Source organism: Silene latifolia, chromosome 9 (genome assembly GCF_048544455.1).
Source record: "Silene latifolia isolate original U9 population chromosome 9, ASM4854445v1, whole genome shotgun sequence".
NCBI classification, from domain to species: domain Eukaryota; kingdom Viridiplantae; phylum Streptophyta; class Magnoliopsida; order Caryophyllales; family Caryophyllaceae; genus Silene; species Silene latifolia.
The window spans coordinates 93,924,903-93,936,896 of record NC_133534.1 but is presented as its reverse complement, the minus strand read 5'-3'; the positions used below and the strand labels follow the sequence as shown (position 1 = coordinate 93,936,896).

Genomic DNA, 11,994 nt, shown 5'->3' with positions numbered 1-11,994 from the left:
GGTTTGCCCACTGTTGATCGTCTTATTTCTCGTGGTCTATATTTGGTGAACAGATGTGCTTTATGTAAGTGTTGCTCTGAAGATCTACTACATCTCTTCTTTGCTTGCCCATATTCTAGGACTGTGCTTATGGACATTGCAAATTGGGCTCATTTTTCAGTTACCTCAGTTTTGCTTGAAGCTGTGTTGCAGGGTTTTATCTCTACTCGAAGATCAGGCAAGCAGAGGGTTAGTCTTATGGCTCTTCTTTAATTTCTGTGGAAGGAGAGGAACAATAGGATATTTAGGGGGATTCAATCATCTCCTGAAACTCTTTGTATTGTTATTAAGAAAGTTGTAAACCTTCATTTGTATGGATTATAACTCTCTTAGGTTATCTTTTAGGTTTTCTTTTTTCTTTTAGGGGACTATTCTGGTCTCCTTGTAGGAAAGTTTGGACCGGGTCTTGTACTTTATTTCTTTTCTTGAATGAATAAGATCCATTGCTTTTCTGCAAAAAAAAAAATACAAATAATAATAATAATAATAATAAGGGTAGAGTTCCTGTGAGAACGAGGCTTATCGTGAGAACCGTGAGAACAGCTCTCAACCGTTCATCAAATAAGACTCACGGCTGAGATTAGACGCGCGCTTCTCTTAAAATTTCGCGGAAAACAAAAAATAAGACTGTACATGTCAGCAATATCAAGCGTACGTAATAAAATCAAACCACACGAAACAAAATCAATCGATTTCATCATTAATCCTTCCTTAATTTGTAAATTTTTGTCTTTCGATATCAAATTTAGTGATCTAAAATCGTTTATTCATCATCAATTCTTTGTGTTCAAGCGCAAATCGAGTCAATTTGTTCAAACTTTTGCATTCATCAGCTATTCAGTTATTTCAAGATCAAAACTTTGTAAGAAAAATCGGAATTGATTTGGTCATTCATCTGGAATTATTGTTTTCTACAGTCAATATTGAGGTATGTTCATTCAATGATATTTAATTGCTTTCTGAATCGTTGTTGAATTGATTTTATGATGATGTTAAAGTTGAATTTGATTAAATTCAACTTAATTTCGGATTTGATTAAATTTAGTTAACTAGATTTAATTTACAGAACCACAAAAACATTAATTTTATAATGAAAAGTGTTAAATTAGGGTTTATAGTTTGTTTGTTTGATTTTAGGAGGATGATAAATGCAAATGTACTTTGTGGTGAGAAAAAATGTACTTAAAATAATGAGAATGGAAAAGTGTGCAATTTGAAGTAACTGAAAAGTAATTTTGCATGTAAAAATAATGTGTTGTGTTGTTCTGTACACGTTTCATAAGGAAATGTCCAATCAGTCTTAGTGAAATGTGCATTATATATAATAAGGATGTGCAAGTAATTATTACCTTTTGCAAGTGGTCTTGCAACTGTTCAATATGTCAAATGACGGTTTGTAACTTGCTTAAGTGGTTAAAAGACACAACTATTCACATTAATTTGAATATTAATTCTAAATGTACATTATATTAATTATAAAAAAACATGTTCCATCAAATAAATTGTCCACTATCTATATTCATAATTTGCATTTTCTGATAATTAGGTGCAACTAAAATATCATTAAGCACTGTTTGGAAAATGTACATTATATTATATTTAAAGGTACATTAAATTATTTAAAAAAGAACATGGAACATTATTTGGAAAATAAATGTGCTTTCAGTTTAATTCAAATGTCCATTACGTATTTTTATAGTGTGCATATACTGTTTTATGCAAGAGATTTAACTAACATAGATAACTTCACCCAATTTATTAATTACCATGATTATGTTTGTGGCAGTTGAAAAGACACAACTGTTCACCGAATTTAATCTCTTATACTGAATTAATCCACTATATAAACCAAAGAGTACACAATTACTTTTCCATCCTACCTTCATTTCTAAAACCTTTTCCAATAACCAAAACTTTTAATCTTTTCAGAAAAGTATTTAATTTTCTTAAAAAAAAACAATGGACTACTCAAAATGCATGATAGTTGCCTACAAGAATGATGCTCACAAATAAAATTTCATGGACCATTATTGGGAATGGAAAGTAAGCGAGTTTTCTTCAAACTGGTTTGATGGAGATGACATTCCTGTGGAGATGGATGTACCATCTCCCAGTAGTCCTTTACATTATTTCCTTACTACTCAGCCTTTGCTCCGAATTTTGTTTGAGCGACTTGGGAGGGAGGAAAAGAAAAACATGGCCATGGTGTGCAAGGGCTGGTCGAAGTGGTTCCTTATAGGGAGGGAGCCAGAGGTAAAGGAAAGGGATTATTACCGAGGGGTGGTTCGGGGACAGGGAAATGGTATAATCACTGTCACAAAGGATCATCGGCTCCTTGAAAGATTCTTCCTTTGCACGACTATGTCTAATCGTGCAGAAATAATTAGACATCATAAACAACAAGCACGACAATTTAAAAACCGAAGAGAAGAATATGAAATTGAGGAGCAGTCTGGTGATGAGGGTTATTATGACTCCGACTATTAGATTAGTTTAGAAATATATTAAGTTAGTTTTCTAGTTTATTGTTATTTTATATTATCTTGTGTTTTTTTTTTCAGTATAAGCCTTAGTAGGCTTTATCATTTTGAAAGCCTTAAATGGCTTTTGTAAATATTTTACTAATATTAATGAAATAGTATTGTGTCTATTTGTTTGTTTACTGTCATTAGCATTCAATACATTTTATATATGCTCTATCAAAATGGACAACAATATTTCCTATGAACATTAGCAGTAAAATAAATGTTCCTTTAAAGGCATGATAATGGACATTCGAAGGAATACATTATATATGAACCTTTATTTGTACGAAATAACTTGCTTATGTGGTGAAAAGACGCAATTATTCACATTAATTTGAATATTACTTCTAAATGTACATTATATTAATTATAAAAAAACATGTTCCATAAAATAAATTGTCAACTATCTATATTCGTAATTTGCATTTTCTGATAATTAGGTACAACTAAAATATTATTAAGCATTGTTTGGAAAATGTATTTTATATTATATTTAAAGGTACATTAAATTATATAAAAAAGAACATGAAACATTATTTGGAAAAAAATGTGAATTCAGTTTAATTCAAATGTCCATTACGTATTTTCATAATGTGCATATACTGTTTTATGCAATAGATTAAAGTAACATAGATAACTTCACCCAATTTACTAATTACCATGATTATGTTTGTGTCAGTTGAAAAGACACAACTGTTCACAGAATTTAATCTCTTATAATCAATTAATCCACTATATAAACCCAAGAGTACACAACTAGTTTTCCATCCTACCTTTTCCAATAACCAAAACTTTTAATCTTTTCAGAAAAGTACTTAATTTTCTTAAAAAAAAAAGAACAATGGACTACTCAAAATGCCTGATAGTTCCCTACAAGAATGATGCTTACAAACAAAATTTCATGGCCCATTATAGGGAATGGAAAGTAAGCCAGTTTTCTTCAAACTGGTTTGATGGAGATGACATTCCTGTGGAGATGGATGTACCATCTCCCAGTCGTCCTTTACATCATTTGCTTACTACTCAGCCTTTGCTCCAGATTTTGTTTGAGCGACTTGGGAGGGAAGAAAAGAAAAACATGGCCATGGTGTGCAAGGGCTGGTCGAAGTGGTTCCTTATAGGGAACGAGCCAGAGGTAAAGGAGAGGGATTATTACCGAGGCGCGGTTCACGGAAATGAAAATGGTGTGATAACTATCATAAAGAATAATCGGCTCCTTGACAGATTCTGCATCTGCACGACTATGTCTAGTCGTGCAGAAATAATTAGACATCACAAAAGACAAGAACGACAATTTTTAAAGGAAAGAGAAGAAGAATATGAAATTGAGGAATAGTCTGGGGATGAGGGTTATTATGACTCCGACTGTTAGATTTTCAGTATAAGCCTTAGTAGGCTTTACCATTTTGAAAGCCTGAAATGGCTTTTGTAAATATTTTTCTAATATTAATGAAATGATATTATGACTATTTCTTTGTTTAATGTCATTAGCATTCAATACATTATATATATGCTATATGAAAATGGACAACAATATTTCCTATAAACATTAGCAGTAAAATAAATGTTCCTTTAAAGGCATGATAATGGACATTCGCAGGAATACATTATATATGAACCTTTATTTGTACGAAATAAATTGCCAATCTTTGTAGAGCATATTAGAATTGGATTCTTGCATTATTGATGCAATAATATTCAATATACTTACTTACTTAACTACTGTTGAACCAGACAATGAGTACAAGTGATGCAACTACATCTTCTTCTACAAATAACAGCTTTAAAACACCAAGGACAATAATTGAAATATTAAATGCACTCCAGTACATTCCATTCTGTCCAGATGAAAAAAAACCTAAAGTAGGACAAGTATTCGAAACGCTAGAATCAGTAGAGTTATTCTACAAAGAATATTGTACAATCTGTGGGTTTACGCCAAGACTTGCAACAACAAAAAGGATTAAAGGCAATGAGTTACCAAACAGTTTTACATTAAGGAATGTTGTCTGCAATAGGCAAGGTGTAAAGGAAAGTAGGAAAAGGAAGAGGACTGATACTGATACTGATACTGCTGAGAATGATGCAGAATCTGATGTGACAAACATAAGCCGTGTGAGGCCGATTACAAGAATTGACTGTCGGGCATTAGTGCAGTTTAAATACCAAAAAAATGGAACTTATATTGTTAACAGATTCGATGAAGCGCATAACCATCCACTTGCTTCTCCTGAATCTACAATATTCTTGAAAAGAAACCGAAAAATGACAGAGGTACAGAAGCAATTTGTCACAAAGGTAAAGATGCTAAAACTAGGTGGTGTGAAAGCCTATAGAGGTTGGAAGGAGCTGTGTGGAGGTTACGACAACATTGGGGCTACTGAGGTTGATTTCAAAAACTTTGTCAGGGACATAAAAACCTACATTGGTAATTTTGATGCACAAATGTTTGTTGAAAATCTTATTGGGAGAAAAGACACATGCAGTTCATTTTACTTTGATTTTATAGTAGATGAAAACAAGTGCCTGGCTGGAGTGTTTTGGGCAGATCCGATCTGCATAAAGAACTACATGCTGTTCGGTGAGGTTTTATCAGCAGATGCTACATATGGAACAAACAAGTACGATATGGTGTTTGTGCCTTTCACAGGAGTTGATCACCACAAAAGGTGCATAACGTTTGGAGCTGGGTTGATAGGTGATGAAAGTATTGAGTGTTATACATGGTTGTTCAAGACATTTTTGGAAGCAATGGGCGGGTGCCAACCGAGAATTATAATTACTGATCAGGACAAATCAATGAAGTCGGTAGTCCCGGAAGTGTTTAAGGAGTCAACACACAGACTGTGCATGTGGCACATAATGAAGAAACTAAGAGAGAAAGTCAGTTATCAACTGTTTCAAGATGAGGATTTTAAGACAAGGCTCAATAGGTGTGTTTGGAACAACCAATTTGAGCCTGATGAATTCGAAGAACAATGGGGGAATATAATGACTGATTATCAACTTGTAGAACACGAGTGGTTTTCAGATTTGTACGATCTCAAGGAACAGTGGATCCCTGCCTATTTTAAAGATGTTTCAATGTCTGGTTTGATGAGGGTTACTTCTAGGTCTGAGAGTGAAAACAGTTTCTTTGACAGGTTCCTCACACCTCATTTGACCCTTGTTGAGTTTTAGGTGTGCTATGAGAGTGCCTTGGAAGCACAAAGATACAAGCAGTCCAAATTGAACAGTGACAACAAACACTCTGAAATCCCACGGAAAACAAAGTCAAACCTTGAAGTCCATGCTTCTGAAATGTACACGCACAACATTTTCAAAGACTTCCAAACAGAATTGGTTGCAGCTTTGTCTGATTGCCGTTTTAAAGATGTGAAGAAGATTGATGAGACAAAAATATATATTCTAACAGACTTGCAGATGCCAAATAAGTCATGGAACGTAGCATATTCACCAGATAACATGGATATTACTTGTTCCTGTTCTATGTTTCAGAGAATGGGCTTGTTGTGCAGGCACTGCCTTTGGATTCTACACAACCAAGATTTTCATAAAATACTAGAACAGTACATAACGCAAAGATGGACAAAAGCTGTAATGAGTAAGCCTGTCTTTGACAAAGATGGCAAACTGAGCTGTGCCAAGAGGTTTATTCTTGTGTCAGCGTAGCTGAGTGTGATGATAACGACATGAAGCTTTTGATTGAAAAACTGAGAGATATTAGATTGGATATGATTAGTAACAGAAGTGTACCAACAAAGAAGAAAGACAAGATGAAAGAAATAGAAAAGTACGTGGGCTGCAAAATACCTGAGAAGTTGGTGATTCATGTTCCTAAAAAATCTAAAAACAAGGGTAGGACCAAGGGCAAGAGAATTGAATCACAAATGTTAAAAGCCCTAAAGAAGAGAGAAAAAGAGAAGAGGTACTGCAAAACATGTGGCCGCCAAGGACACAATTCTAGGACTTGCAAAGAAACAAACCATCTGACAGGTATGTATAATTTGGTTTCTTGTTAAAGCATATTACATTAATGTTAAATAATTATTAAATTATACAAGCATAGGGCATAGTGTTTACCTTCCAAAATCAGCAATCTTATATGGAGGCACATAAGCTCTTTGTGCAATGAAGATTATGGTTGTTCTAAAGGCACAGATGAGAATTTCAGCAATGTATATTTGGTTAACATTAAATCTATTATCAATTTAGTTGTTCATTTTGGCCATTTTCTCCTTATAAAATCTGATATTTAATTTACATTTTGTTGCATATTCACCAAATACTACCATGAAGATGACGACGATGAAGGAGATGAATCTGATGATGTGGAGGACGACGATGAAGAAGATGAATCTGATAACGAAGTGGAAGGTGCAAATTTTTGATTCAAGGATAGACATCCATAATATACACTACGAGAACATTCTTAAAGGCTTGTATGCACAATTCGATTTTACTGCCAAAGTACATTACTCTTATAGGGAAAGTATATTACATTTGTATTAAAGGATCATTATTGTTGTTCTGCAAGGAACATTCTTAAAGGCTTGTATGTACATTACTCTTATAGCCAAAGTACATTACTCTTATAGCCAAAGTATATTACATTTGTATTAAAGGTTCATTATTGTTGTTCTGGAAGGAACATTCTTAAAGGCTTGTATGTACATTACTCTTATAGCCAAAGTACATTGCTCTTATAGCCAAAGTATATTACATTTGTATTAAAGGATCATTATTGTTGTTCTGCAAGGAACATTCTTAAACGCTTGTATGTACATTACTCTTATAGCCAAAGTACATTACTCTTATAGCCAAAGTATATTACATTTGTATTAAAGGTTCATTATTGTTGTTTTGCAGGGACATCATCAACTTGATTGGAATTGTTTTCCCAGAGTACAATAATTTTAAGACGTTTTGCACAATAAACATTATTGTTGTTCAGCAAGAACATAATAAACATTATTGAAATTTGTTTCCGGAATATAACACTCTCTTGAATTAAAATTGTTTCAAACTTCAGGTTGTACGACTCGCAGCTTCCTCAATATATGTTACATTACTCACACACATGTCACAAACGAAACTAAAAAAAGTTTTACAGCTTCAATTCAGCATCTTCCTCATCTTCATCGTCATATTCTTCCCACGGCAGTGGGTTTGAACGAAAATCCATTGCCTTCTTTCGTACAACATCAAAACATACATTGCCTTATGTTGAAATCATATATGAAATGTATTTCTTCCGCAGAATCGGTAGGGGAGCATCCTAGCAAAATAAAGAAAACAAGGGATTAGAACATGTACAAATGTGTACTGAATTATGTATTAAAAATAATTGTATTACTTCTGAAACTCACATCGCCTTTTTTAAGCCCACAGGTCCAATTTAGATTACCCTTAAATGTCTCCATATGTCTCATAACGTAAACACCATAATCAGTCTTGTTAGTGTTGTTTCTCCACTTCATCTTTGCAAGAATAGGCTGCAGTTTTTTAATGCGATCAACTTTTACCTTTGAAACACCGATGTCTTTCAAGTATTCTGCTAGAAAATTACGCTGGCGGAGAAGGGGTGCAAGAAAACATTAGGACACTAATAATTATGAGGTACAATATCACAAAAATTAGAAAATTAAGACAGACACAAAATTTTTGGGGAAGGTACACTCTATGTAAAGTCATTGTACATTCACAATAATGAATAAGAACAGTATGTAGTGCTGTTAAGCAAAAGAGAGCATAGAATCTTACAAAAGACAGTGGTCTATCGTGGAAAAATTCTTCTGGTTTTCCGTCACGATGCACATTATCAATGATGATGAACTTATACTTGTTGTTGTCAATGACTAGTAAATGGTAATGCCTTTTATATATAATCGGGAAGAAGAATCAGTAGATTTTAAAAGATTTAATTAGCCAACAAGCAAATTAAATATAACATGCAGAAAGAGTGTATATTGTCAATGCTAACCAAATCAATTCTATCTGGGTTAACCGAGAATTGGGTAAACTCTTCTTTCATTATATCCTTAATCACAATAAAATTTTCAACAGTGTCCAGTTCTCCATGAAGCATCATTTGTATGCAAGACAAGTAAAGTTTTTGATGTTAATCAAGGGAAAAACATTACAAAATTTACTTGTTGAAATAAGTTTATATAAATATTTGACTTACAGATTACGACTTTGGTGAAAAAAAAATCGATAAGGCTCGGAAGAGTTTCTTCTAGATTACTTGGCATTCAAAAGTTTTGCCCAACAATCGATCACATCACTCGTTAAATATTTAGATTGTCGTAGCGTTGCCATTTCAATACGCCAAGAGAAATTTCACCCACATGCACAAGAAGTTCCCTGTTCGGGACTACCAGTGTTAACTCAAAACAGGATACAGAACATTTTAAATTTAAATATTGTACATTAGTAGAGATATATATATATACCTGGCTAAATCGGTATGTTTTCCTCTACTATACGACACATAATCAACAATGCAATTAAAAACTCGAAGAAGAGGAGTAATAATGCATGTATATGTCCTTAGTAAATTACGATTTGTAAGGATGCTCGGAGACTCGTTGACTTCTTTCATGTTCATGAACATTTTCATTGTTGATGACTTCGCCCTTGGTAGTGTCACCACCACAACCAGATTATGCTCATTTATACTCTTGTCGTTTGTATTACTCACATCTGTCATGTTCTCATTCTTCTCAGAAGCATCATAGCCATCTGGTATAATATTCCCTTCTGTACAACCTACCTCCATTCTTCTCTTCTTAACCCTAACAGTCTCATTGTTGTCAGGGACACCAATATCATCGGTACTCTTCTCTTTTTTTCCAACTACCTCATCTTCTATCTTCTCATCCCCAACAGTCTCATCACCCTCGTAGAATTCTTCATCAGACGAATCCAGTTTCTTTGGGAAGGGCTTCTCTTGATACTGCTTCACCTTTGTTAAAACGTCATCACAAACAATGTTGCACTTGGATGAATCCAAAGTGCAAATATATTTGATTCTCAATATTCGAAGTCCATCCATCTACAAAAGTTAAAATATCTTGAGGATAGGTAACTTATAAACAAGAATCTGCTTTTAATACTTTAAGAAAGATCATTTAATTAAACCAAAAGTACATTTACAATTATTGGATATAAATTGTTTAGAAACTTACGTTGTTTTTTGTCAACCCACAAGTCCAATACTGACCCCCCTTGTACGTTTCCATGTGTTTCATTGTGTAAATACCACAGTCAACAACATTTTGATGGTTTCTCCAAGGCATTTTCAATACAGCAGGCTCCATTGCTCTTACTCTTTCCTTCAAATCACCAATGTCATTGAAATATTCTGCCAAAGCATTACGCTGCATGGAAAAATTCAGATCAAACTATATAGAGAGACCGTGCAAAAAATATGACATTGTAAAAGAAAAAATAACCAATGAAAGGCAACTGAACAATTACCATATTCCAAGGTTTGTTTCCATAACGAGTTTTTGGGGTTTCATCATGCTGTTGATTATCAAGAATGACAAACTTGTTCTTCTCCATATTGAATACGAACAGGTAAAAATGCTTGTCGGATATTATTGGGAAAAAAAACTGTTTTACATAAGAAATGATTAGAAGATACAACAGACATAAAATTTGTTACGAGAGTAAATTAGCAGCAGAAAACACTTTGTATTGACTATATATATTGTTTTAGCTAACCATATCAACTTTTGTCACATCAATAATCCTAGCATGATTTAACTCATTTCTAAAATGCCTCTTGAATACTTCCAATTCTCTTTCAAATTTGAATTCTTTCCTTTGCCCTTGAAATGCTTACTGCACACACAGAACATAATATCTAAGCTACATACAAGGGTATTTATAAGATTATCCGTATTGGCTTCTTCCTCATTCTCCACGTCACTATCAACATAAAGATGCTTTGAATCATTTCGTACATTTTTGTCATCATCTTTCTTATTGTCAACATTCCCATTTTCACACTCCCCTTCTGACACCTCTTTCTTGTTGTCACACTCCCCTTTCTGACACCTCTTTCTTGTTGTCTTCATTCCCATTTTCAACCTCAATTGTTTCAACTTTGTTTTCTTCTGACTCTCCTTTTGACACCCCTTCCTTGTTATCATCATTCCCATTGTCAACTAATTCACCTTCTTTTCTCAATGCACAAGGCTTCTGGAATAGGTGAAATGTATCAAATTAAAGAACAATACACTTAAGCACCAAATTAACATAATATAACAAAAAATATGATCAACATATTTACCTTTTTGTATGTATAAAAAATCGGCCTCTTCAATGACATGCTTTCAACCTGGATACTATTTTTTAAAGTTATGTTTACATTATTCAAAGCTTCAACAACCAAAGGATGATTACTAACATCAGTCTCAAAGCAGCAGAACAACATCCGGAATATCAAACATTGATACCAACAGAACTTTCACTATCGGCGGAGTCTGTGCTTATTTGACAAATTGAGTAAACTAAATGCATGATCACGAGCTTCCGAGCAGTCTGTTCTCCTTAATTATTGATGCTCCTTTTTCTAACTTAGCCTTAACAGATGATATGTTCTGAGCTAAACTAGTTATACATTTAGCAAGATCAAGAATATACTCCTCCGTGTAGTCCTTTGTTTGATAGACAGATTCGACACCTGTATTGTCAACCACCTCCTCCATTGGTGCTTCCAACTTACCATTTCCAAACATACCGCTTTTCATCTCATCCTTCTCTCTCGATGATAACAAACTACTAGTCCAACCTACCATCGTATAATAATCTCTTTCAACTTTTCGTTCCACATGAACAACGCGATCAACATAGATGAGCTGCAAAAAAAAAAAAAAAAAAAAATTAATTACAAGGGAATGAAAACGTACCTTCCAATGTTAAATTAATTTATGAACTTCAAATATATTTTTGGGACTTTTTACCTCCAAAAACAACAAAGGCCCGCCAAGTGAGTCTCCTTTTCCACCCACTCAATCTTGCTTTCTTGCAAACTTTTTAACAAAAAGGAACACCAATTGTAATCTTTGATTTCATCAACATTCATCAACGATTTTAAAACATGATGATTAACCAAAGGCTTTTGCGTGTTTCTCATTAGCAAAGAAACAACAAACACAACAAAGTTAACCTTGAATTCATCACCACCATGATCATGAATTATCAACCAATTCTCAAGCGTTTTGAGTGGAATTTGTCCATCTTTTATACCAAATTGTTGTTTCCATTTGCCATAAAACTCTTGAAACTCTTCTGATTCAGTATGAGTTTTAGATAATTCAACTGTTTTAGGGCCTATTGGAAATCCAAATGTTGATCTTACATCAGAAACCTTAAAGTACAACTTCTCACCATCAAGAAGATCGATACAGTTTTGGTA

At 33.7% G+C, this 11,994-nt stretch overlaps 1 protein-coding gene across 1 annotated transcript; it reads left to right on the top strand.

Moving 5' to 3' along the window:
- Positions 1–4,301: 4,301 nt before the first annotated feature.
- On the top strand, positions 4,302–5,744 carry LOC141601350 (protein FAR1-RELATED SEQUENCE 5-like). Its single transcript, XM_074421625.1, has one exon. It carries the CDS (start codon positions 4,302–4,304, stop codon positions 5,742–5,744), a length of 1,443 nt encoding a protein of 480 aa, XP_074277726.1.
- The last annotated feature ends 6,250 nt before the right edge of the window (positions 5,745–11,994 follow it).

Coding starts and splice junctions, on each gene's coding strand:
- LOC141601350 (XM_074421625.1), top strand. CDS start 4,302: ATGAGTACAAGTGATGCAACTACATCTTCTTCTACAAATAACAGCTTT.